The sequence below is a fragment of the Miscanthus floridulus genome, chromosome 18 (genome assembly GCF_019320115.1).
Source record: "Miscanthus floridulus cultivar M001 chromosome 18, ASM1932011v1, whole genome shotgun sequence".
In the NCBI taxonomy this organism is placed as follows: Eukaryota; Viridiplantae; Streptophyta; class Magnoliopsida; order Poales; family Poaceae; genus Miscanthus; species Miscanthus floridulus.
This window is the reverse complement of record NC_089597.1, coordinates 9757901-9785537: the sequence shown is the minus strand read 5'-3', so window position 1 is coordinate 9785537 and position 27637 is coordinate 9757901. Positions and strand designations below refer to the sequence as shown.

The window sequence follows — 27637 nt, the reverse complement described above, 5'->3', positions numbered from 1 at the left end:
CTGTAAAGGGCAACAACAAAGCTCAGTTCTTACATCATGGACCCCCTCACTCGCTCTCTCACTCACTCACGCAAATAAGCATGCAGGAAGGGGATGGATGCAGCACCAAACACAGCTCCTAAACCATCTACAACTGTCGACTCTCACTCAAACACAGCTCCTAAACCACCTACAACTGTCGACTCTCACTCATTGATCGGTTGCTCGTGTTCGCTGCAACCACCATTTTCTTTGTTTTCCAGTGTGTGCCTTGCATGCTGCTCCATTCATTCATCTCTTGAGCTTGGCGTTTTGTGGTTTACCTGCATTGTGAGTCTCACTGATGACTGCACTACTACTATTCTGGCTTTGCTTAGCTGTTGCCATGGGCTGCTGGTCCAGGTCCTTCTCAGGACTCATCTCAAAGACTCAACACTGCAGTACTGGGAAAAAGGCACTCTCACTGTAGTGAGCTGAATTTAGCACTAATGCATGCAAGCGAGACATCAGACATGCTGTCTTGCTTGCTTGGCCTTGGCCAGCTAGCTAATTAAGCTGATCGATCCAGAGTTTCGTTGCGTGGTGTGTAATAAACTGTTAGATAATTGCAGTGATAATTGAGGCGATGGATTGACGAGGACGAGTGGCATTTCTGTGCGTCCCTCACTCAGGGTGGTGGTGATCCTTTTGTCTTTGTGCCTCCACCAGTCCACCTCTACTTGCTTGTTATGTTTCTTTACCCTGTTCGCTTGGCTGATAAGCTATGACTGAAAGTATCATTGACTGATTTATTGTGAGAAAAAATATTATTTATTAGCTAAAAAAAGTCCTTATAAGCCATTCCCAAGCCAATAGAGAGCAGGTGTAGCCTGTAGGTTTGAGAGCCCGGCTAGCATGCATGTGACTGTGTTTCTTGGAGCTGCATGTACACACGTGGTAGGACCTCACTGTTCGTTGCAGACTCTCAGCTTCGTAGGAAAAAAAAAAAGAAATTGGAAAGGAAACACATGCATAGAAGAATGAAAAACGTAGGAACGACCGGCCGGGGTTACCGGAGTGCCTGTTACCATCGTCTGTGATTCGTGCCGGGTCTTTGTCACGCAAATCCTGACACGATCTCTAAACACATGTATCTGCAGCGGTTGCATGTTGTTCACGCCACCGGCGTTTTCTTTTCAGTAGTGGCGACCGTGGGCTGTGACGTGGTGGTGAGCGCATGGCAACGCACGTACGCCGGTACACGTCTGTGTATATCGCTGTCTACGCCGTAGGCCGTAGCAGTTGGATATGGACGACGCAGCAGGCCGCGGGGGCTTTGGATATACGAGTATTTGCTCTGGTCTGACCTGACGACAGCCATTACTCCATAATTGCTGCTGCTGCTGTATATATATCAGCCTGTTCGCTGACTCGTATATGATCGTAGATTATAAGTTGGAATAGTATTTTTCTCTTATACTAAACTAGCCAACAGTAAATAATCCATAATCGTTTACGATAAAACGAACACTTATTATACAATGCTACTACTAGTAGTATAAGGCAAGCCGTGGTAGCAGTTGCGATGCACAAGTTGGTAGTATTGTTATGATAGGATCGGCATGTCATGACAGCGAAACAACGGATGTGGCGAGGGACATGGGCCACGGCCATACGTGCACAGCTGCACATCTGTGGCTGAGAAAGCAGATGAGTGAGACGGTATAGAGAGAGACTGAGACCTGAGAGCGAGAGAGAGAGAGGGAGAGAGAGAGAGGCTCATGAAAATGAAACGTGTCGATGCGTTAAAAAAACTGGTGGAATATGGGGAAGAAACAGTGTATCGCGGCGCACCGCAGACCGCAGTGCACTGCACTCCATGCCGAGATAAGAACAGGGGGAGGGCCAGAGGTGTTTAATGTAAAAACAAACCGATGCGAACAAAGTTTACGATTCTCAAAGCAGTGACCACCACCTCTGGAGCAGGTCTCCTGGGGCGTAGGGCAAGAGAAATGTGAGGTATCCAAAGGCCCCCGTCAGGAACTGCTATAGGCCCCCCCACTCGAGTACGCCCCGCTTGTGGTAAAAGTACTCCCGGTTTCATCGTATTCTAAAATTTGCTGTATTTGTGGCAAAACCGAAACGCTATAAATAAAATGATATTATGTGTGTAGTGTATACATTCCTCTTTTTGGATGCGTCGTAGTACTCGCGAGAGAAAACGAAAGGTGATGGCAACCAACAAACCGTATTATAGGCGAGATCGAAAACTACAGAGCCAACCAACTCTTATCTTGTCCCCGCGCGTCTTTCACCAAGTGCCAATTTCATGTGGTCACCGTTCTAGCGCACACTACCACACCAAATCTTTTGGTATTGCATAGTAACATCGAATTTTAGGTGACGGCTTACAGTACAAATAATCGTCTAGTATTGTGTCATTCTAGATAGATGGATTCATGATAAAACACAAAAGAACACCCTGGCCTGGATTTCACATGTTTACAAAAAAAATCACATGTGAGCATCATCCGGGGCTGTAGAACAGTTTGAACAGATCACGAGACGTCGACCGGGCCAGCCAACCAAAGGCCAACTCATGAACACCAACTATTGTGTAGTGTGTGCACCCCGGTCCTTCTTCCTTGGTCCCCGTAGCAGAACCCCACCCCATAAAAGCACCCCTCCATTGGCCGAATGGCGAGCACCGCTCCTCCCCAGTCCCCAGCACAGCGCAGCAGCAGTCCTCTCCTTCCCAAAACCCCAGTTCAATCCCAGGTTTCAAATCCGCCACCTTTTGCCCGCACACACACTTCCCCATAGCTAGCTGCTTTCCCCAAGCGCTGAGAACCCAAGAGGCGAGCGAGGACTCCTCAAAAGAACCACTCCCTCCCCCTCCGCATAGCTCGTGAGCTCGTCGCCCGCCCGCTCGCTCTCTCTCCTATTCACTCCTCCCAGCTCCAGCCACCACCAGCTGCTCGCTTAAAGAGGGAGGAGGAGGGGGCGAGGAGCAATGTCGGAGCAGCAGCCATTGCCGCAGCCTCGGAGCAGCATGCGGGAGGCGCTGGAGAAGGAGGACAAGGAGAAGGCGGTGGCGGCCGCGGCCAAGGAGAAGGCGGCCGTCCCCAAGAACGGCGGCAACGGCGGCGGCAAGAATGGCGGTGGGGGTAACGGCGGCGGCGTGGGCGGCGGCAACGGCGGCGGCGCCCCGCCGTCCGGGGAGGAGACGGCCCGGGAGATTCAGGTGGTGAGGGAGGCGTACCGGCGCGAGACGGCCGCGCCGGCGTACGTCATCCCCGAGGAGCCGCCGGCCATGGTCGAGCTCGTGGGCTGGTACATCTACGGCTTCTGCTCCTACTTCATCACCCACCTGCTGCTGCCGGTGCTCTTCCCGGCCATCATCACGCAGGTCGCCTTCCCCAACTCCGACTTCACGCCGGACCCCAAGTACACCCTCAAGGGCGCCACCTGCTCCGTCCATGAGATGTCCATGTAAGAGACGCACGCACACCTCCTCCTCCTCCTTGCTCCCTTAAATCTTGGGATTTTTCCCTTTGTTTGCCGCCTTTTTTTTGTCTTTCTTCTTCCCCTGTTTTTTTGAGTTATTTTTGTTCTTTTGGGGGGTTTTAGATGGTGTTCTTGCCCTGTTTTTTGAGTTATTTTTGTTCTTTTGGGGGGTTTTAGATGGTGTTTTTGTTTGTTAGTTTCTCGGCGGTTTAGTGATTTGTTTTTTTCTCGGTGTATTTTTTTCTCTCTTCTTCGTTGTCCAAGAACCGAGATAGTACATGGGTTACAGTAGGTCTGAACAAGCCAGATGCGTTTTCCAGATTTATTTCTACCTCCTTTTTTCAGACTTTGAGCTATTGAGTAGTGAGTTTTGCCTCCCCCAGTGTGTAGTGTTTACCCACTTGCCTCTCTTGCTTAAGAGCTCTAAGCTGGTGTCTTGTTTTGGGGTTTCCCCACCTGATGTCTTCTTTAAAAACACATCTTGTTTTGTTTAGCAAACAAGGAAGCATACGTTACATCCTTCACTCCAAAAAAACAAACTTTTTGCTTTTTTGCCGGCTCTGTGTCGTCTGGTTCTCGCTTTGAAGTTTTCAGCTTGTTTTTTTTTGGGTCCTATTCATCTTGTGATGTGCGTAGAACATTTCTGCTCTTCTTTTGCCGAGGCTATTTCCCTGCCCCGTTCGTAAATGTGAAAAAGAAGAACAAAGACTAGATTTTTTTCATGGCTTAGTTGATATATCTGGTGTATATGCAAAAGAAAAGACCCTGATTCCTCAGAGATTCCTCATTTCCGTGGTCTCAATTATTGGTAGCAGATAAGAGATTCAAGAGCAAAGCTCCAAAAGATGCTACTGTTTGGCCCTATCTATCTGAGTACTAGCAGTTTTAGCTACGCATTTCATACCCACCCATTTCTTTCTCTTTTTTTTTTTGTTATTACTCTTGTATATTCAGATTTTCTGCCTAGACATGGACACATGCTGATAAGCTATGCTGAAAGTAGCTGATTTGTTGTCTGAGGAAAATACTGGTCGTTAGCTGAAAACATACAAAAATACGGATCACAAGCCAAGCAAACAGGGTGATGGTCTTGGGCTTGGTTTTTTTTTTTGTCATTTTGTCTTTTTAGCTGTCATCAGGTTGAGGGCTCCGTTCCCTCTGCTCTGCTTCCCGGAAAGGTATAGAAGTTAGTATTTCTTGGGAGGATAAGGTCAAACAAGGAGTTGTTAGGGGTGTCTGTAAAACTTATTTTTGTAACGTTGAACATTTGGTGGTGAAATCGAAATGGGGGGTACTACTGGGATGGGAAATTTATGAGGTGCCAAGAGGAGGCCTGTGCATCTCATTAATGCCTAGAAACCCTGAATCCATATTTCAGAAATAATCACCACAATTTTTGCATTTACTACTCACCCTAGCAGTAATTTTCTATTGCAATCTACGAGTATGCATTTGTTGGCTGATAGATCTAGCTGGCATAGGGGGGGTGGGAGTACATTTGCTTGTCTCACTTTTGATAGAACCGAGAGAAAAAGTGGGTAAAAGCAGGCCACATGCTTTGCCCCTTTCTCTTTGGTCTTTGGCCCCTTTCCTTTTTGAACAGGAAAAGAGAGGGTCTTAACCGTTGCAATTACAGGACTGCTCTCTGCTTTTACCCCAATAAACTGTTGGTGGCCAACTGCAGGCCCAGCCAACTGGTAGGTGCTACAGCACGTCATACTTAAAAGTCCACCAGGCCAACAACTGCTCTTGATTGGAAAGAGGGATATTGTTGATTATTAAATGCATGTATATTGACACCCCAACTCACAAATGTTTGTTTCTGAATGTGGTAGTCTGTAAAATTTGCATTTGGGTTCATTCTCTTGTATCTACCATTCAAAATTCATGTTATGCAACCAAACATGATGCTCACACCAAATTTGTTGATTGGCCAGGTACCAAAGGCTTACCAAGCACTCTATTGTGATTGATAATTCCCGGATGTCACCACTGGGCTGGAGTGGTCTATCATGGGCAATTGGCATCCTCATCGTGGCACCGCTCCTCACTCAGACTGCTCACCATCTTGACCGTGGCCAGTATCAGTCACTGATCCTCATTGCCGCCACGTCTTTTGGGTCGTTCTTCTGCCTGCTCACAGGCTTCTTCAAGACTGTCTGGGTGTTCCTATTCTACATCCTCTTCATTGCGGGCTCAATCATTGTCGCCGAGGCAGTGCATACCCGCAACCTTGGACTGATGATCCGTGGCCTTGCTGCGCATGACTCAGGCAAGCACCTTGTTCTTCGCCGCCGTGCTGCTGCGAGCCAGCTCAGCCTGTACTGCACTGCCATTGGAGGCATTGGAGCGGCCCTCATGGCTGCATTCATGTACCACATGCTGCGGCGCACTGATCAGCTCACTGGCCTCTGGGTTGTGTCCATCTTCTGTGGCCTTATCTGGTTCATTGGCATTTGCCATGGTCTCTTCACAAACAGGCCCAGCAGCTCATCACCCACCACTGCATTTGAGCCCAACTTCTTCACCAAGCTCAGCTACAGCATGACCCTTCTGCGTTACCCGCAGGCCATTGGCAGCTTGGTTGCTGTGTTCCTGTCCTCTTTCGCCACAATGTGCATCTTCACCAGCGGCACACTCTATGCTATTGGTGGTGTTTGCATCAAGCCAGTGCTTGTGCTTGTGCTATGGATCCTTTACTTCCTGTTCCCCTTGATCTCGCTTCCAATTCTCCACCCAATCCAGATCATAATCCGTGCTGACGCTGTTCGCATGCAGCTGCTTGGGTTCATAATCTGCCTATTCGTGTCTGGTGCTGGGTTCTACTTCAAGAGCCACAGGTGGAGAGCTGCCCACATCATTGTTATCGCCCTTGTCCAGAGCACTGCCAATGGCATATTGTACGCATTTGGCCGCATTCTGCTCCTCGATGCCTCACCACCGGGGAAGGAGGGTGCATTCTCGGTCTGGTATGCGTTTGTACGTGTTACTGGTGCCATGATTGGCTATGCTGCTTCCTCTGCTGGCCCTGGGCGTGCTGGAGGATCATTCGCTGCCGCATTCCTTGGGAGCTTCCTGGGCATCATTGTGCTCATCTTTGGCAATGTCAGCAACATTGGGGCGCTGAAGGCTGCTGGACACCTCAAGGGAATGGACGATGAGAAGAGGATGGGCGGTCTTGGGATGGAGAAAGGCGAAGGCATGGGCAGTGCTGTCGCGGATTCAGGCGAAAGCAGGGGGAGGGTATGATGACAATTCGTGAAGGTGTATTTCTGGGAGGGGAAAAAAGATTGCATTCTGTGGAAGTTGTGTTTGTGAGAAGGATTTGTTCTCTTTGTTTCTTTCTTGGCCATGTTTCAGTGACACTGTTAATCTCAGTGCTTTGCCCGTTTGATGCATGATGATGGATGACATAGTGGTAGAGGAGTGTGCTAGTTGTTAATGTGTTACTCTTTTGCTTGCAAGACAATTGTAACTGATGATCATATGGTTCTTTGTTCTTCACCCGCCCAAATTCTCTAGCAGTCAAGCTTCATTCATAATTCAATTTCTGTCGAAAAAATGTGATTGTGACATTGTGTAGAGAAATAAACTCTGTTGTAGCGACCATCATTCCTTCTAAAGTCAGGTGTTCATACGCATTTCAGTCACCAGTGTCGTAATATCTATCTGTCTTCAGAACTTCAAAGTTCATGCATGATCTGCCTTGCCCCGTTCCATTTCTAAACGTGACCAAACTACATGTTATTTTGGCTTGAACTCTGAAGCAAATGATGAAAAGCCTGGGAGTTCTTTTTAACCAAACAATGAGGCTTGCACAGGCCGTTTTGTAAATAAAATAGCTGATGAAAGCCAAAAAATTTAATCTTGTTGGAGGGTGCACCTGGAGTGCTTTCAACAGCATGTGATGTAATTCCTTCTGACTATCTGCTCATCATTGTACTTGCACCCATTTGTTAAAATCTCTAAACGTCAGAGCAAAGAATTAGAAAAAAGCTCCATTTTTTTATATGCTATGAGCATCTGACACATATTGTGCTGCCCTTAGCATAATAACAAGTTCACAACGGCTATAAAACAGCATCATGACAAAATTAAGCCTTACTAGCTCTCTCAGTTTGTTGGGAGCATCATGACACCATTTTTTTTCTTACCAAATTCGCTTGTTTTCTTTTGTCTTCACCTGCTCCAAGAATCTCTGGCCTCATCAAGCTTCATCAAAATTCAAAAGTCAAGAGACGACTCCAACCAAAAAAGACTGCAATTCAATTCGCTCGAATTGCGGTCAATTTTACGCCGGAATTAAAAGCAACAAGGAAAAATACTGACGAGTGGTATAGGTCAATGGTTGCATACGCAGTACACGGTAGCAAAGTACAGTGAGGTCTACGGAGACGTCTACGTCTAGGCCGCCTCGACGTTCACATCCGGCCATGACCAGTGCAGGTCTCGCCGTCGGCATTACGGCATGTTAATGGTCATATAATCCCATTTCTAATCTCACTTGTTTTTTGCTAGAGTCAACTGAGTGCAGTTTTCTAGACGAGGTCATGAGAGGCAGGCAGACCAAGTGCAGTTTTCTCTCGTTTCAAAAGTGTAGCTTTCTCATGGCCTCTGAACAACCCAGTGGCCATCAAGATTCAAGAAGAAACTGACGCTGAATTTATGGGGCGTGTTGGATAAGATGTAGTACTAGCAATTGGAGTTTTGAGGTCTACAAGTGCGACTTTTTTCCTTGCTATATAATTCAATTGTTGATGCTTTGATGGGTGATGGTGGTTGGACTTTTGGACTTAATGATGTGTTTACAAAGACTAAAGTACAGGGCTGAGGGGAAACAGGGGTGATTAATTAAGAGGGGCTAGTGGCACATAATGTTTCTTTGTCAATGGAAAAAGAGTGATGTGGTAGGTTTTATGATCTTGGATGGTGGGATGGTTGTAGAAAGCGTTTACTTGGACATTCAGGTCCTGCTTTGGGGCAAATCTGCAAATGTCAAGCAGTACAAGAAAAAAATTAAGGAATCTTCATATTCTTTCATATTATTGGGAAACTTGGAGCTCATGACTATCTAGTTAGTTTTCATATGCAAATAAGTTTTGTTTTTTATATGTTTTATTTTTATCAAGTAGTATCACTGAGAGTCCTACACCATCATTATGTCATGTTTTGAGAGGAGGATATGATATGGGGTTGCAAGAGGGGAATGGATGGTAGTACTATTTGTTTGGTTAACCTACAAGAATTTGTGATGGTGGCATAATGAACATCACATCATCATATATATCCATACGGAGTATAGGCTAATAGTAGGCAGGAAGGCACGGCAGGGGGCATGGGGGTGGTTGATGCATGAGTGATGGGCTGTGCTGTCCCTTGTCACTCTTTGTTTTTGCATTCCATGTTGCCCTCTGATATTTGTGTGAGGAACTAGAGAATGGGTAGGTATTTCATGATTTGCGTGGCCTGCTGCTGCTGATAAGGACTAGTAATGTGCTGTCATACTAAAAAAACTGTAACCCTCTAAAATTTGCTCCTTTTGAAATATAGCTAAAATGATTTAATTTTGTATTTTTTTGTGCTCATAAAACATAGAAAAATAATATTTTTCGTTAAACTAAAATTTATCATAGGGCTTAGCAACATTGACGATGCATTTATGCTGGTGCATATAATTTATTGAAGTGAGTGGTTTTGGTCAAAACTTAAAAAAAATTAAATTGCTTTGAAAACAAGTTTGAAATAGTTTTTTTTAAAGAGAAAGCCTCCTCCTCTCTTCCCCTTTCTCCTTTCTCGGCCTGAAGGCCTGCTCCTCTCCCCCATTTCTCCGCGTGGCCTATCATCTCAGCCGGCCTGCTCTAACCCTACCCTTTATCGCGTGGGCCTACAGCGCCCCGGCCCAGCAGCGGAAGCCCGCAAGCGCGCCTCCTCGTCTCTGTCTGTCAGCCGGACCCGCCTCCTTGTCTCGCTGACTGGTGGGACCCACCTGTTGGGGTCATCCCCTTCCTCTCGTCACCGAGCCAGACTGTCCCGCGCATGGAGTTCGCATCCGCCCCGCCGCCGCGCCCCGGTCTTGGCGTGCGCTCCACACACGGCCCTCTCATAAATACCGAGCCTTGCACCCGTTGCCTCCTCATCCAGCTTTAGAAGCAAGCCGCAGCCGCCCTGTGCCCTAAAACAGCACCGCCGCGAGCTCAGAGATCCGCCACCGCCATCGGTTTGTCGCGCCGCTGCTTATCCGCCTCCGCGACTGCCTTGCCGAGTTTCTAAGCGAGATAAGCAAGCCTCGGTACCCTCTTTTCCTTCTCCTACGCTTTCTGTCGCTTGTGCCGCGTCGCCGAAGTTCCATTGGAGCTCTGAGCCACCGAATCGTGTGTGAGCTCGCCACTGTGCCTTCGTAGGCCCCTCCGATCCCTCCAACGTGTTCGCCGCGCCGCTCTCTCTCTCCCTGTGCTCTTGATTCGCCAAACGATGGTTCGTAGACCTTGATTCATGTGCGCCGGTGAGCTTCTCGCCGTCGTTCATGGCAGCCGCCGCGCCGGCCTTCTTTTTCGGTGACCCCGCTCTCTCTCTCTCTCTCTCTGATTTATTTCCAACCGTCCGATCTGTGATCAAGGGCCAGGAATAGAAGATACCCCTTCGCCGGCCATTTTGCTAAAGAGACCCTATGTTTTCCACAAATCAACCCGCCGTCCACCGCCTTTCAGAAATAGTTCAAAATATGCCCTTGATTTATCTGTTATGGCCCCTGTGTTTTTCCAAAAATGACGCCCGGTCCACAAGATTGTTTTAATTCGGTTTTTAATTATTTTTAAAATGAAATTGATTTCAAAATATTTACAGAATTGCCATTGATCTTATTTTATGCGTAGTTTCTTCGTTTTAACTCTGATTTTACCCATTCAAGTTGCGTTAGGTTCGTAAGGACGTAATCTATGTATTACTGGCATTGTTTAACATGTTTAAATCTTTTGAATAAAATAGTAATTAATCTATATGTAGTTACTTTTCCAATTAAAAGCAACTTCGGATTTTTCACACCAATCTTTTCTAAATAAAGTAAGATTAGCTTTCTCTTGGTTTTCTAAATCAAAACTAATTTGACTTAATATGTTTTAGATATTTGTATAGAATATTCTATATATACTTTTATAAAATAAATAAAGACTATAATTTTCTTTTCCACGTATGAAGTAAATCTTTCGGTAGATGTATCTTTTTCACCGTAGCTCCGGTTAGCGTGTTTTTTGCGTCTGTGTGTTTGTAGCAACGTATAGAACATCTTTAAAACCTTTTTACTTGTTGTTTCATCTATTTGGTGTATTGTTCTAATTTAGATCTATTATTTGCTTCGTGTATGATTGCATGGATGCTTGTGTGGTGCTTTATGATCATGTCCAGTCGGTGAGTTTTACGTGGTGATCAAGAAGCAGTTCTTTGGAGGCTACGAATCAAAAGAAGATGATCTGAGTTTAAGGCAAGTATAGCATGTGATCTTCCTTGTTGTCCTATACACCTATAATCATTTAATTCATACTGCATGTGTCTACTTTGATTACCACTAATGATTTCCTAGTACTCTGTACCTTGTGCCTTGATACCTTTGGGTTATTGCATTGGGTAGCTTTGCTAGTGCTCAACTACAACCATGATCTTATAACTTGACTAATGTAATATGCAATAAACACTAAAAGATGCTTTTTAGCAACATGGAATAAAGGGGCTAGAGCATTGGACTGTTTTTATGGTGCTCTAGATTCCTCCCACTAAGAACTTATCTGTAAGTGATCATCCGGGACTTACAGTACAACTATAAGGGCTACATGGCTCTGACTTTAGCTCAGTACAAGGACCTTTTTTAGCTTGTTAGAAGTTACCTTTATGGCGCAATAGGGGTGTGTTTCGGGTTGGATATAGTGTATAGGATGCGCGTCAGTGTATAGGCTGCACGTCATTGTGCCTGTCGGAAGGAGAGCCCTACATTCACAGGGCACAGAAACCTAACGGCCCTAACTTGTTAGATGAACCTTTGAAAGGCTTTATAGTGAACCCTGCCGACCTTCCTTGGTAGTGGGTCAAGAGGTTGGTCGTCTCAGGCAAAAGGGTAAATCACGACTCACAGTGAAAGTGTACAACCTCTGCAGAGTGTAAAACTGATATATCAGCTGTGCTCACGGTCACGAGCGGCCTTGGAACCTTTACGGAATAGATGATGAACACTGATGATTACGAATGATGAAGACGATCACTAATGATTATTGTTTATGCTATTTATTATTCATGTTTACCTGATCATGTGTTTATATGGGCTTGTGAATAAACTTGTTGCCACTCAATTGCTAAAAGATGACTTATTAAAAGCTAATCGCAGTTAAACCAGTGTCGGCCTTTTGAACCTCACGAACCCCATGATATATTTGTTGAGTACAACATGTACTTACGCTTGCTTTATTTTTTAATTATTCGGATAAAAATCCCGGATGGGTACCAGATTGCTAGAGTTTGGAGGAATTAGACTTGTGATCAACCAGTCAGTTGTCCCTGTGGAAGTGGAGACTTCACCTGAAGATCAGAGCTGTCTTTCCGCTGTCTATACTCTGAGGTTGTATTCTTTATACTAATACGCTATGTAATAACCATTGTCTTATGATATTACCCTTATTTATAGCTATATGTGAGATTTAACTTCCTAAACTCACATATAGTGTGTATTTGATTTTATTTTTAAAACCGGATGCAACAAAAACTGTTGTATGCCTAAGCTGGCGTGGTATGGCTGTGCTGTGGACGATGATTGCCGTCTCATGTGCAGTGCAGTGCAGGGGCCCCACTGTCATAGAGAAAACAAAGCCAAGGCCAGGGCACGGCTGCTGCGCGTGTGTGCACAAGAAACAAGCTACCGACAAAAGAGGCGGCCTCGGCCTCGGCCTCTTTTTACCGTTGCCAGCACTGCCGCTGCATTCAACCAGCTGCTGCTGCCGCTGCACTCACTTCAGTCTCAGCTAGGAACTACGTTTGGCACAAGGCAAAAAAAATGCATTTTTATTTTTTTTAAAAATCACTTTTTAAAAAGAAATAGCAGAGTACAGTATCCGCCAAGATTAAAGAAACCTGATGGACAGACCTGCAGTCTCTCGTTATAACATGTGAGAAAAGAAAAGAAAGAAAAATATGTGCACGGTTACTAAAAAAGTCACCACATCATGAGCTGAGCAAACAGAGCAGGAGGGGTAGGCATGGGCTGCTCAGAGAAACAGACAGACAGTGGAGGGTGAAGGCCATGGCCATGGAGGGAGAGAGATGCAGTGCGTGCAACAGTCTAGCAGGGCAGGACGACGAACGACGAACGACGAGGACGGCGAGTTTCTTCTTCAGTTGATGCCTTGATTGACACTGCAGTCTGCAGGCAGCGACCAGCGAGCGAGCGCACGGTGTTCTTTCGAAAACTGCAGCCAGCGCAAAACAAAGTACAGGAACCGAATCCCGTTCCAGTCGAAGCGTAGTAACGTAACGTTGACCCGTTTCCTGTCCGTCCTTCTGGAAACGGTCATATGTACGTGTAGCCGTCCGTTGTGTACCAGTTGCCAGCACATCAGGCCCAACGGTCATATGTGTAGAGAGAGCAGAGAGAAGACACAGCACGGGTGTCATGTGCAGGAGAGAGAGAGAGAGAAAGAGATAGGAGGAACAGTGAGTAATTATACTACTAATAATTAGCGACTAGTCTCCTGCTACCTAATGATTCTCTCTCTCCTCTGGGAAAGCACAAGCAGTCAAGCAGCATCACTGAATTTTGCATAGTGGCATTGTGTTACAGCAAGCAACGGGTGTCTATTACTCTAGCTGCTAAGGATCTCTTTGGATTCTACTAGCACCAGCAGTTACAGCTAAAATTAGTAGGTAAAGATCTAAACATGCATTGCTAATAAACATAAACCTGCTAACTATTAGCAAGTGCAGGTGGCAACAATGTGAAGAGGCGCTAACGTTCATATACACATCTAACTAACTATTAGCATGTGGATCAGAACAACCCTGCTAATAATTAACTAGCCAATAGTTAGAAACATTTTAGCTACTAGCTATCTAACTATTAGCACTAGTGAATCCTAACAGAACCCAGCGGTTGATGTTGTTTAGTGTTATTCACCAGTACATTTCAACGAACCAATAGTATTTTTCTCCCACAGTAAATCAGCATAATCATCAATATAAGCCAAATTTCAGCGAAACGAACAGGCGTTTCGCTGAAATATATGAGAGAAAAATACTGTTGGTTCGATAAAATGTACTGCTGAAGTAGTTCAAAGCGAACAGGGTGCGGCCGTTTGTTGCCGGTTGGAATCTGCTTCCATGGAGTGCCAGGACGCACTTTAAACACCACTGATTAATGTGATGCATCATGCATGGGAATGGGAGGTTAAGCAGACTTAAGACCACTTCTGATTCCTGTCTGTCTGCCCCATGCGTTGGCTTAGCTAGCTGCAGCAGGCCGAGGGAAGGGAGTTGACCATCATCTCAATTCTCACCTAACAATTTGTTGTTAGTACTACCACTGTACCGTAGGTAGGTTTAAGCGTCATGTTAATGAAGCCTGGTCCACAGTTTAGGCTGTAGGAATTGATGGCACTTGGTGCAGTCCTAATCACCTAATTAATATGCCCAACCTAACCTAACCAAGCAGGCCTGAAAGTGTTATCTTGTTGATGGTAGCTTGCTATTGTTTCTTTCTTTTGTAAACTGCAAGGATAGTGAGGCTCCAACTCCAACCTCCAACTGACACTGCACAAGATTCCTGCCTGCCTCCCTCTCTCCATGGATAGACCAGCAATTAGTTAGTGTTTTCTAACCAATTTCTATAATTGCTTCATTATTGTTCTTTAAGCAAGTACTACTTACTAGCAAACAAAAAACCATGCTATTTGTACTGCACTTAAGAAGATTAGCAGGTACCACTGCAGGTTCTGGTTTCTGACCAGAGTAGTACAGTACTCACTTTTTGATTCTGAAGATGGCCGTGCTCAAATTGCTTTACCATGCATGCACTTTTGCATTAATCAAATCAAAGCCCACGAGCAAAGTGAGAGGGCGCCAACTCCTTTTGAACGGCGAAAAAGAAAAAGAAAATGCTTCATTGTACACACACACATATATATATATCCTGCCGTCTTTTCAATGCTGAATTTGGGGAGACCCAGCAGAAAAGGAGCATTATTAGTGAGAATGAGATTCATCTTATTCCTAACCTGACCAGTCTCATATTACCTTTTTTATTGAACCAAAAGATTAGTACGGTACTAACAGTACCTGCTGCTGATAGGATAGTCCTCTTTTGTTTATCTTTTCTCATTGAAATTTCAGTGAAGAGGAGATTGACAAATGTACGTGATGTCCAAAAGGGATCATTATTATCAGGATGTTATTTCCTTTTGTACCACAAACAAGCTGACAAATGGAGTAAGTAGTTACTGATCTGATAACTGAATTGCTAGATGAAAAGTTAGCCTAAATGTTATTTTGTGTCTTCCTCTCTTACCATTATGACTTGGTGATCTGTACTATTCATATACTGACTGACACAAATTCAGTTCAGAATAATATGGATCTATAATTACGAAATTAACATTTACTCAGAAATACCTGAGTAGTTGCTTTATGCATACATGAGTCTAACTAAATTCAAGTGGACCCAGCTGCAAGCAATGTCATGTACTATTAATCTACTATATGCAAACTGCAAAGTGTCCAGCCTCAAATCCCAGCTACCTCTGAGCACTAACCACTGCTACTCCACTTGCTGTAGTCACCCTTTATTTTTTTCCCTCAAGGATTACTACCTGCTGCCTGCCTGTCACTTGATGCTCAAGATTGTGTAGCCACGGCAGGCAACACCCAGTGGACAATGTTCTCACATGGATCGACAGGAAACCTGGCCTGGCCACAAAAGCGCTAATCCTCCTAGTGCGAGAGTTGGTGCGGGTTGCATTGCAGCGGCCAACACCACGATGAGTATGTTCCAAGAACCCTATGTTCAGTAAAGCAAGCAGCAATCTACTACTAGTATTGGACGTCAGTTAAAACATGACATTCTGTCTCTGCATCTCTGCAAACTACTACATGACGTTAGTTGTTCTGAACCCTGATCAGCAGCCTCTACCCTTTTATTTACCCTACTCTTAACAAATGGCAGGAAAGATAACATTTTCTTAAGATTTCTGGAGTGACTGCTTTTTTGCCTTCTCAGGCAACTGTTGCTGCAGTAAAAGTCACAAGTTTTTTTTTTTCATGATGATACAGATACTCTTTTGGAATGGAGAAATGAATTGATTGGATGGGAATATAACATCAGAAAATGTCAGGATGTAAGCTTTCAGTGTGAACAGTGGAAGGAAATTAAGTACGCGTGAGGCATGACATTTATCTAGAAGTTGGAAGCGTCGTATGCAAAAGAGACATGGCACCAAATCCCATTTACTAGAGCCAAAATAGATTATGCAAGACGCTAGCAGCCATACCTCTCAAGGTGAGAAAGCCAGGAAAGAAACTAAAAAAAAAGAAGAGTTGAGGTGACAAGCGCCCACAAAGTCTATTATCTTAGGTCTGAATTAACGATTGCCCTTGGCATCTCTTGCAAATGAAATTCCAATCCATCTCATCCACTCTCGCACACCCTTTTCCCTGCTGTGTGTGTGTGTGTGTGATGTACAAGTCTACTCCTGTGTAAGGATGGAGACCGCAAAAAAATCTACGGTTTTCTTTCTTTTCCTCCTAACCATTTGATTCTCTCGTTTCTTTTGGATATATACAACAGGGATGTGTGCTTGTCAGGTTACCATTTGGCATATCTGTTTTCTTAATAGTGGATGTGACACCAAAAGTTTTTTTATGGGTTTATGGCTTGTAGTTTCCTCCTTTTTATTTATAAGAAATTCAAAAAGTTAAATGAGTGTAACTTTTCTGAAAACAGTTGGATAACTGCTGGTCGCTCATTAAAAGTAGATAAAAAGGTACAAATAGGAAAGGAAGAAATGGAGAGTGACAAAACATTTTTTTATTTGTCTCCAAAATAAATAGAGAAAGAAAATGACTCCCTTGGAAACTATTGTGAGTTCATGGAGCTCATGTCAAACCATGCCGCATCTCATTTAGTTCCATCTATGATCGATCGACCCTAGGCGAAAACATAACCATCCAGTAGTCAACTAACCAAGAGGAACAATCTAGACGAAGCGAAGAGACTTGAGTCTTGAACTATGTGGGCACACATAAATTAGAGTGCGAATACTAACAATACTGTCTTTTTTCATCGTTCATCAGTTCCATTTTATGAAAATGACAGCTAAGTAATATACAATGTTCCACCCTGTTGTTTATTTAAAAAAAAGAGATCGCAAATGCATAATTTTCCATCCATGTTTGAAACTTGCCCAATTTGTGGAGAGACCGAGAGCCTGCATTGATCAGCCGGTCAGTGACATCGCTGTTTCTGCCTGCCTGAATGACCAGGTGTGTGGAGAGCCATGAATGCTGCAGTGCAGGACTAGTTTGAAATTCTTGGCACCCAAAGAGGTTCAAAGTCCAGAGTCCTCTCTCCTGTTTTGTCATCGTCCTGGTCCTGGATGTGCAAGTCTCTGCATCTGTGTTTTCTCCATTGGTGAAAATTGGCAGATGCTGAGCCATCAAGATGTTGAGGTTCTTGGCACTTGGCAGGGCTCCAAATGATGATGATGATGGGTCCATGCATGCTGTGAAGACTGGAGAGGAAGAAAAGTAAACAGGAGGGGACAAAAGTGATGGATGAAAGTCAGAGAAAAAACCCCTAAGGTCTTAGACTTATAGTGCTTGTTTTTCCATATGGGCAACTAGCTCATCTTTTTTTTTTTGTCACAGACGTTTTGAATGAAAGTGAGAAAAAAAAAACCCCTAAGGTCTTAGACTTATAGTGCTTGTTTTTCCATATGGGCAACTAGCCAGCATATATAGCAGTCACGGCATGCAATTCTGACGCCAAAGGATGGATGAATAAAGTGATATAGATGGCATCGTCCACATGCTAAAGATGTGACGATGATCGGGTTACTTTTGAGATAATTCATGAAATCCGGATAAGGAGAATATAACTTTGAGAAAGAGGGGGCAAATGACTGGAATTAAAATGTGTGAGAGTTGCCGAAAATGAAGCAAAATAAAGTGCAGTGTTTAAATCATGCACCGTTGAGACGACTAGCTAGAACTCTACGAATTTTGTGGTCGCAAAGAAGAACAAGACATCAATCATGGAGGTAGGGTAAAAGAGAACCCTATCATGATGATTTCTGCAAAAAAAAAGAAAAGAAAAAGGAAACCCTATCATGATGATTTCTGCAAAAAGAAAAAGGAAGCCAAGCCGTTAAAACATGAGTGGAATTCCAGTGACGAAATGGGCACAGCAACTGACGCTAGATCTTCTTTAGGGCCCAGCCCAAGAAAGCCCTTTATTTGTTGCTAGTGTGGTCCAGCCCACGTCAATAGGTGGCCCAAATAATCCTACTTCCCTGTTAGTAGTGTTTGAAACCTTCCGAAGTAGTGAGACCGAAGTTGCATTGATAAGCTGGTTGGCCTGCATGAACTGTGCAAGATAGTCGTTTGAATTTGGGATTGAGGATTCTTACTAGAATTTGGGAATCATCGTGCTCACACAAAGTGTCTGTTGCAAATGCAAATAGCATGTGTGCCCATGCATTTCATTCCGCATGCATAGTAACATCGATCACCTTACCTTTCACATGTTTTGGTAGGCAGTTCCGAAACAAGATGTAGTGTGTCGTTTATATTGTTGAGATATTAGGGTGAACCAAATCCATGGATCAGGGTTGAGATTTCAATCTATACTAGCAACAAACAAGGAGGCAACCAACACTTGACATGCAAGAACGCGGCAGCAACATTGGTTGTTGGATAGTGTTTCTATTTTTTGTAAAAAGAAGCTGTGGTTTAGACAATGTGCATATTGTGAGCATTGCCCTAAGATATTAAGAAACAAACGAAGTACATGAGGCTTGTTTCATTATTACAAATGAATGTTTTTGACTGCTGGCGTGGTTGTTCTTATTGTTAACTATGTAATCTATTTATTATTCACATTGTAATATCCTTCTATACTTAGATATATATGACATATTTTGACTTGGTCTTGTTTTAAAGATCACATTTTGACCGCTAATGTCTCTCTTCTAATATATCTTTAAGGCAATCAAAGTTTGATCATTAGAAAATGTTTCCTTGTCAATAAAGTATGTTTGACTTATCAATAAAGAGATTTGACATATGAAAACACCGTTGAGCTCTTAATGTGGTAAAAATAAAATGGAATTATCCTCACAAAAATAATCTTTCTAGGAGGAATTGGAATGCAAATTAAACTCCTTTGTGTTAATCAATACGAAACAATTCAACATCTTAAACAACTTGTTCATTTATGCTTCTTTCGGCTGCGGGCTACGGCCTAGGGCTGCATAAGCTTATGAACGGTAGAAGGTAGCTTTGGAGGTGCAGCCATTGACGCACAGCCGGAAGAAGCTGAAGCAAGTGCACGGTTGTCTTTATGCTAAAATCATTTGGTGTGTTGTTCAATATTGAAGGTAGCGTTCAATATTGCACTACCCAGGGATATAAATGACCTGTCCAATATAACCACTTTGTGGTACAAACTTTTTGTATAACTAAACTAACTTTTTTACCAAAGATAAAAAAAAGCAAGAATCTTGAAATTTTTGTACATGTTATGTTTTGAGATAGAGGGAGTAGCTCTAACCCAAGCTCAATTACTGTTTTTTTTTGTGTGTGTTGGCACGGCAACTGATGTTAGAGCTTCTTTAGGGCCCAGCCCAAGAAAGTCATTTATTTGTTGCTAGGGTGGTCCGGCCCAGTGGCTCACGTTAATGGGTCTGTTTGGTACAGCTTATAAGCTGCTTATGATCAAAATAAGCTGAAATCAATAGTCAAACGCCACATTTTTCAGCAGCTTATTCTGGCCACGCTTATTCTCACAGCTCCCATTTATACTAAAAAGCAGAAGCTGCTTATTTTGACCGCCGCTTTTACTTTATTTGTGCAGCTTATCTGGGAAGTGCTTCCCAGATAAGTTGTACCAAACGGGGCCAATAACTGGCCCAAATAATCCCTACTGCCTTGTGTTACTAATTATTCTTTCTTCCCCTCCCCTAAAAAAAACTAATTATTCTTTCTTCTATCTTCGAATACATGATGATGAGGTTTCTCACTGCACTCTTTAGTCTTTACCATATTAACACAACTTTATGAGTAATATCGTCAACCTTTGTTCTATTTTCAGACATTGGGATGTTTCCATAGTGGATGTGACCCAAATAAATGTTCCAAAATTTTTAAAAAAGTTAAGAGTGTAACTTTATGAAAACACCGGTTGAGGTGCTAGTCATCAGTCATTAAAAGTACGGTAAATCACCTTTTGATTTTATAAAAAAACATGGAGAAAAATGGGGTTTTGCAATATACCTTTTCCGCTGGTCGGCCTGCACGACCTGTGAATGGTGATAGCTTAGTCGGCTGTTGAATTTGGGACTGAGGATTCTTACTAGAATTTGGAATCATCGTGCTGACACAATAGCCGTCTGTTGCAAATAGAATTAGCATGGGTGCCGCCCATACATTTTGTTCTCTATATGCATAGCAACATTATCGCCTGCTTTAACAGTATATATATACACAAAACCTTCTCATGTTGCAAATAGAAATAAACAGCAGTGATGCTAGAGAACAACCTCAAGGTGCACTGCGAATTGCCTAAGTAAGCGTTGCACCTGCATGCTCTCGTCTGCCGCCGTCAAGGTTCGATGTGATGGCTACTGTAGCATTTTTTAGAAAACTTTTTGGGAACTAAACGTGGCCTAAGTGTTGCACCTGCATGCTCTCGTCTGCCGCCGTCAAGGTCATCCACCGTCACAATCTTGCCCCCTGTCTTAACATCGTGGCCGAAGACCTCCCCTACTGCTCTGCCGTAGAACATCATGGCGCCCTCCGCCACCATGTGGTCCAGCACACGGATGTGCCAGGTCGCTGTACATCTTGCCATCCGCAGCACCCTCCCCTCCGGCCTAACGAGTTGAGCAAGGCAGCTAGGTACGGTGACAGGACGAGGCAAGCACGACATCCTCTTTCAGCTGCCCTCGCTAGAAGAGGAGGAGCGTGTGTGGCTCATGACACGGTGCAGTGTCCTAGCACGGCGCATGTGTCGGCTAGCGCGGCCACCTACCTCATGGCAGTGCGGCTGGAGAGCACGAGCACGCTGGTGACTGGGATGCATGGCGAGGTTCAGGGTGTGCTGCGGAGGAGCTTAAGCCTGAGCCTTGGATAGCGTTGGCAACAACAAAGGAGAGGAAGAGGAAGAGGGAGCAGGAGATGGCGACGAGCTGGCTAATTCCCATGGTGGGGCTGGGGCATAGGACGCACAAGCACCATGGACGAGCACAACAATGGCAGCCTAGTACGGGGCCATGGTCCAAGGCAACGACAATGGAGTTCCGTTGTGCCGTGCGCAACTAGACGAGTCAACACGGGGCGCAATGGCACATTGCTTAGGCTCTGGCGCTCAATCATGGGGCGGACGTGGTGGGGCCTTGACGTGGCAAAAAAATAATATGGAATTATCCTAAAAAAACTAGTCTTTCACGGAGGAGCTGGAATGCGAATTAAACTCGTTTTTTTAGTTATCAATAAGAAACAATTCAATATCTTTTTTTACCGTCTTTATGCTAAATTTCTTTGGCGTGTTCTACGTGATATGTGTTGAATATTGCACCACGAGGGATATAAATGACTTGTCCAATGTAACCTCTTTATGGACAAACTTTTTTTTGTATAACTAAACCAATTATTTTAATTATTGATCAAGCTTGAATCTTGAAATATGTGTACATATCATATTTTGAGATAGAAGGGGTAGCTCTGATCCTAAAGTTCAGTCTTACAAAAACAGAGGACGGGTGATGCCGTGTGAACAGAGTGGATGGCACAGCAATGTGAGCGTGGCATATGTGATTACTGGACGCGGGGTGCTGGGTGCATCTTGTGGCTAATAAAAAGGTGTTCCGTCAAATTGGCACTCTAATTTGCATTGCCTGAAAGTTGAAACCCTCCGAAGTTGTGGTGAGACCAAACTTGTACCGATCCGCTGGTCGGCCTGCACGACCTGCGCTAGCTACTCATCTGTTGAAGGATTCTTACTGGAATTTGGGAATCATCGTGCTCACACAGCTCACATGAATAGTCTGTTGCAAATTGAAATAGCATGCGTGCCCATACATTTCGTTCTCTATGCATAATCGACATTGATCGCCTGCTGTAACCGTATATATACAGATAGATCTCTGTTACCTTCACATGATTCCGGTAGGCAGTGCTGAAACAAGCAGCAGTGTTTGATTTGCAGTGTTGAGATATTAGAGTGAACCAAATCCATAGAGTCAAGGTTCGAATCTATACCGCCAAGGAAGAAAGAGACCACCACCACTTGGCGTGCATTTATTGGATATCACAAACATGCCAGTGTATATCAGTTTTATGATGACGACGACGTAATAAGGCCGAATTTTTTACATTTTAGCCCTTTTTTTAAAAGTTTCTCATAAATAGACCCCTGAAGAAAAGATTTCAGAATATGGACCCTTAGCTCGGCGTCATTGAAGCTGGCGCCGAGCTAACACGTCTCGGCGCCAGCGTCCCTGACGCCGAACTCCTAGGCTCGACGCAAACGTGGAAGGTGACATGGCAGGGAGCTCGGCGCCAGTCACTCTGGCGCTGAGCCTTTATTACCTATGGGCCCCACCCCTCTCTTCCTCTCTTCCTCTCCCTCTCTCGCCCTAGCAGAGCAGAGCCGAGCTTCGCCGCCACCCGCGCCGCGCCACCGCGGACGGCCCTCGCCTCGCGGCCGCCGCGCCCCGCGGCTGGCCGCCCACGCCACGGCCAGTGCCCCTCCACCCGCGCCCCAGTCCCCTCGCCGGTTCCTGCGCCCGCGCCGCGCCCTCTCCTCGCCTTGGCCTCGCCCTGCCTTGCTGCCCTCCACCGCCGGCCTCGGCCGCGTCCGTCGTGCCTCCCGCGCCCGTCGAGCCAGACTCGCCGCGTGGAGCCCCGGGCATCCCGCGCCCGCCGCGCACCACCGCTGCCGTCGGCCGCGCCACCGCCGACCCCACCACCTGCAGTGGCCGGCCCGGATCGTCGGCCTGACCCACGCCCATCGTCCGCTACGACTCCGTCGACGTCCGTGGATCAGTCGTTGGAAAGGTAAAAATTATGAATATGCAATGTACCTACTTAGTTGACATTTGTTATTTACTAGTTAATGTGATGACTCAGGTAGTTGATTTAGTTAGTGATCTAGTGAGATATATATGTAGATAGATAGAAACATAGATACATAGGTATATAGATATAGTTAGATAGCTACTTAGATATGTAGTTATATATTTAGTTAACTAAATATGATCTAGCTATTTAGTGAGTACACTGTATATATACGTAGTTATTATCTTATTTACTTAGTTTGTAGTTAGAAAGTACTTGTTAGGTACTATCTATCGTCTAATTTGGACTAAAGGACATGTGTTTTGTTACATGTTTGAACTAGATGGACAACCTAGTGACCATATATCATGGAGGCACCGTTGAAAGCGATCGCTATGGATACATTGAGTTTGTTGACATGCAAAGCGTGCCTGTGCTATTCAATGATAGGCCTTCATTTAGTGAGATGGTTGCAAGGACTCGGGGGGAGCTGCATTGCCTTGGAGATGATGGCATTGCAGTTGATGATGTACTGCACCTAGGTTCTCCTCCCAACATCTTCAAGCAAATGATCTCAATTGGTTGTGCGGATCAATGGAAAAACTATGTGAGATCGGCTATGAAGAGCCAGCTGCAATGTTTGGACGTGGTTGTGCGTCGGGTGTTAGTTAATCCCATCCCCATGGGTTTCCCCCAGCAATGGATCAGTAGGCACACATTGAGCCTCCCGTTCTGGAACCTTATATGCATGTGAAGATTGCACCTATGGTTCCCGATGCTCAATCTGCCCCCAATGCGATAGTTGGAGATGGTTGTCAGACTCATATTTTCGTGGCAGATCCTCCTCATGAGATCCCTTTGACACAGAATCATCCGAGTAAGTGTCTTAACCGCATGGTTTTTGGGAGCTTACCCTGTTCCTTACATCTATTTCTTTCATTTTTTCCTCACTTCTCTACTTATGTTGCAGGAGACATTCCTGAGAATGTGGATGTGCCCCCTGTTGCTGCGCAAGTGCACTTTGGAGATGGATTCCGTGGCTCCAATAGTGTTGAAATTATGCATGATTCGGAGCCATATGAGATGGCTAGGGCTCTTGATTCTGATGATGATTGCCCTGTTGGAGAGCTGACGGAGAGTGATGTTGAGATGCTGAGGCTTATCTTTTCCGGCCACCGTGATCCTAGAGTTCATGAGTTCAGCGATCTTGCTCATTCCGATCAGGCGTTTGCAGAAGGACATGATGATGAGCTCCTAGAAGCTCTTGAGGTCGGTCCTAACATGGTAATTGAGAATGGGAGGGTGTTCAATGACCTCCCTACTTTAAAGAGGTGGTTGCAGGCTTTTGTAGTGATACAAAAGAGACCTTATAAGGTATTGCATTCATATGCGGAGCGCCGTTACATAATTGTGTGTGACAAGGAACGCTGCCCATGGAGGGTTTGTGCAAGGAAGCAACAGGTCACCGGAAAATGGAAGATCACAAAAGTTGTCGGGCCACACAATTGTGCTGACCATGAGCTAACACTAAGGCATTAGCAGTTGACATCTACCCTCATTGCCAAGCGGTTGATGGGAATTTTGTAGGGAGAACACAACATGAAGGTGAGGACAATTATCAGGACCGTTGAGGCATTGTATGGAGGTTATGTGATAACTTATGGTAAAACATGGAGGGCTAAGCAACGAGCGTGGAAGATGATATATGGGGACTAGGAGGATGGGTATAAGCTGCTACCAGTTCTTTTCAATGCAATCAAAGCGGTGAATCCAGACATGTATTATGAGTACATCCCAAAACCAAATGCATGGAAGGATGGGAGGCAGATATTCTTTCGTACTTTCTGGTGCTTCCCTCAGTGTGTCGAGGCCTTTAGGCACTATCGTCCTGTCTTCTCCATTGATGGTTCGTTCTTGATTGACAAATACCAGGGCACACTTCTTATAGCCATATCCTGTGACGTGAACAAGTTGGTTCCTTTGGCATTTGCTTTGGTTGAGAAGGAGAACAATGACAGTTGAGGATGGTTCTTGAGGCTAGTCCGGATACATGTGGTTGGGCCTGGTAGGGAGGTTGGCGTCATATGTGATAGGCACCAGGGCATACTTAATGTTGTGCGAGAGTAGATAGAGGGGTATGCACCTTTGCACCATCGTTGGTGTACTAGGCACCTTGTCAAGAATCTACTCTGGAAGGATGGTTTTGGTGTTTCGAGTAAACACCAATGAGTAAATTTGTATTATTGCACGTCTGGCCCAGATGGTGTGCTAAGAGGACACGAGGTTTATACTGGTTCGGGTAGAATGTCCCTACGTCCAGTTTGTTGCTGCTGCTCATGTTACTAGCACTGAAAGTTCATAGTAGGGGTTACAAATGGGCGAGAGAGGGACATGTCCCATGTCTCTGGTGGAAAGAATGAATAGGTGCCGAGAGCTCGGTCGCTGCTCGGCTATGTGCTTGAGGTTCGATGCTAGTGGTTTTGGTGTGATGCGGTGCGATCGTTGGTCTGATGTCCGATGCTGTGCGATGCCACTTAGTGGGTGCCTTGCTTTCCCTTTTATAGGACAAAGGAAAGCATGGGTTATAGTGGGAGAAAAGAGGAGAACGAGAGAGAGAGAGAGAGTCCTTTAGGGTCGCCAGGCCTTTCTTTTCCTTTGTCCGGGTCCCGCTGACATGACAGGTGGTGACAGGGACAGCTCCACGTCGGGCGCTTGTCCGCCGATGATGCCATGCCCTGGTGTTGTCAGTGGGTCATGACGTCCCACTCCGCCTCGGCGGGCTGCGTGGTGAACCAGCGTGCTGATCAGTGGCCGTACAGGGAGTAGGCAGCATAGTGATCACGCGTTTGTCACTATGGGTGATGTGAGTTCCCTAGAATGACATGTCATGGGGATGGGTCATGATGAGACATGACTGCTCCCTGCACGATGCTAGAAGTTTGACCTTGGGTTGTACTTTCTAGCCCGTAGTGGTTGGCGGCGGCGTAAGCTTCCGTTAGGAGCCATGCTTAAGGGATCAAGCGAGGCAGAGCCAGCCCTCAGATGTCGAGCAAGGCAGAGCCCGTGGCCTCGATGTCGAGTGAGGCAGAGCCCATCCCTAGAGGTCGGATGAGGCAAATCGCATGACCCTGGGGTTGGGCGAGGCAGAGCCTGTGGCCTTGGTGGTCAGGTGAGGCATTGCCTGCCCTCAGACATCGGGCGAGGCGAAGCCCGCGGCCTCGGTGTCGGGCAAGGTGGAGCACGTCCCTAGAGGTTAGGCGAGGCAGATCACATGACCTTGGGGTTTGGCAAGGTAGAGCCCATCCTTAGAGGTCAGGCGAGGCGGAGCCTGTGGCCTCGGTGTCGATGAGACGGAGCCCGCCCCTAGAGGTCGGGCGAGGCGGAACCCGTGGCCAATCGACTCGTGCAGGAAGGCAGGTGGAGGCAGGACCGATCTTGGACAGAGTGGTAAGCCAATTGCCTTATTTTTCTACGTTAAGTTGCACAACAGTACATTAGGCGTTCTTGGACCGACATTAGGAGTTATCTATTTTAGTTAGTGCCACCTTCGAGCCGTATCACCCTTATAATACGTTAGATTCTTGTACAAAAGAAAACAAAACCTATTGCTATCTGTTCAGAAGTATTATTACTGAGAACTTTGTTGCAGGGCAATACACTCAAATGCTCAGTTGAAGAGATTGAGCGCATTCGGCCGAGAGCCAGGGACGACTACATGCTTAGCTTCCTGGATGTAAGATTAAAAATATTCTTTCAAACATATCATTAATACGTTAGATTCTTTCAGTTAACATAATTTTGTACAACATAGGCTGTCACGTCATCTACGCTGTGTGGCTGGTCGTTGTGGTTGTAGGACAGACACGACGCAAGACATGTACATTCCTTCTGTAGGCAGTGGAGGCTTGGGTTCCTCTAGCCAAGCAGCTATAGGGGACGAGGACGAGGAAGACGATGATGACGACGACATGGACAAGAAGCACAAGGAGCTTGGCCCCTCTCAGCTCCATGCCGCTCCCTCGACTCATCCTACACCGCCTCTAGGCACTAGGTGATGTCGTCCGCGTGACCCTTACACTCTAGGTATGAGCGCTCTCGATCACAAGGGTAAGGGCAAGAGTAGGAGGCAGTGAGGGATGTGGTAGTTGTTAGTATACACTATTATGTATTTTATATTTACTTTTCTGTAACTATTTGGGTATGGACATTGTGGACTATTTGGACTATGCAGGACATATTATGTTGGTTGTGATGTTCGTTGTGGTTGTATTTTGCTCCTTGGATGATTAAATGTTTGAAATATATAATGATGTCTCTGTTTCTACCTGTGGATGCTCCTAAAACAAGGGAAACTCTTGTGAATTTTTTCCGTGAATCATTAATCATACTACACTGCTAAAAAGTCACAAATGTAGTACACAGATTAACTGTAAATTTATTAGAACATGTATAATCCAAACATATCGTACATACGCTTTGTAGATGAATCAAGGGTTACCAAGCAACAGTGAACGAATCTATGCTTTTTAGACAATAAACATAGACTTTTCAGATACAAGGATATCAGTGATTTTATCACATCACTGACATAATACTGGCATGCAAAGAAGCATAACTCCACTCAATCTCCACCATCCATCTTATTACTATTTGATCCAAGGGCTGAGGTGAAGAGGCACACGGATCGCTGACATGGCACATTGAGAGGCCTCCATTCCTCCCCTCAACCTATAAATAACCACTAACTCCCTCTCATTCACACACACAACAAGGAAGAAGAACACTCCTCAGCATTTTCTTTCGTTGCAGTACCAATGTCTGGAGGGTCATCCAGAGGGAGAGGAAAGGGGAAGGGAACTACCATTAGGTGGGA

General features: G+C 45.2%; 2 protein-coding genes across 2 annotated transcripts; one reads left to right on the top strand and one right to left on the bottom strand.

Moving 5' to 3' along the window:
• Positions 1-2662: 2662 nt before the first annotated feature.
• LOC136520397 (uncharacterized) lies at positions 2663-7088 on the top strand. Its single transcript, XM_066513898.1, has 2 exons — positions 2663-3450; positions 5403-7088. The coding sequence occupies exons 1-2, from the start codon at positions 2972-2974 to the stop codon at positions 6712-6714; spliced, it is 1791 nt and encodes a 596-aa protein (XP_066369995.1). The 5' UTR covers positions 2663-2971; the 3' UTR covers positions 6715-7088.
• A 15255-nt stretch (positions 7089-22343) lies between these two features.
• Positions 22344-22718, bottom strand: LOC136523258 (uncharacterized). The gene has a single exon (XM_066517000.1). The coding sequence runs from the start codon at positions 22716-22718 to the stop codon at positions 22344-22346; it is 375 nt and encodes a 124-aa protein (XP_066373097.1).
• Between the last annotated feature and the right edge of the window lie 4919 nt (positions 22719-27637).

What these genes read in the sequence shown, in the direction of transcription:
- LOC136523258 (XM_066517000.1), bottom strand. Translation starts at nt 22,718, where the DNA reads ATGGGCGTGGGTCAGGCCGACGATCCGGGCCGGCCACTGCAGGTGGTG.
- LOC136520397 (XM_066513898.1), top strand. Translation starts at nt 2,972, where the DNA reads ATGTCGGAGCAGCAGCCATTGCCGCAGCCTCGGAGCAGCATGCGGGAG. An exon ending in TCCGTCCATGAGATGTCCAT is followed by an intron (nt 3,451 to 5,402) that starts GTAAGAGACGCA and finishes TTGATTGGCCAG; the next exon opens with GTACCAAAGGCTTACCAAGC.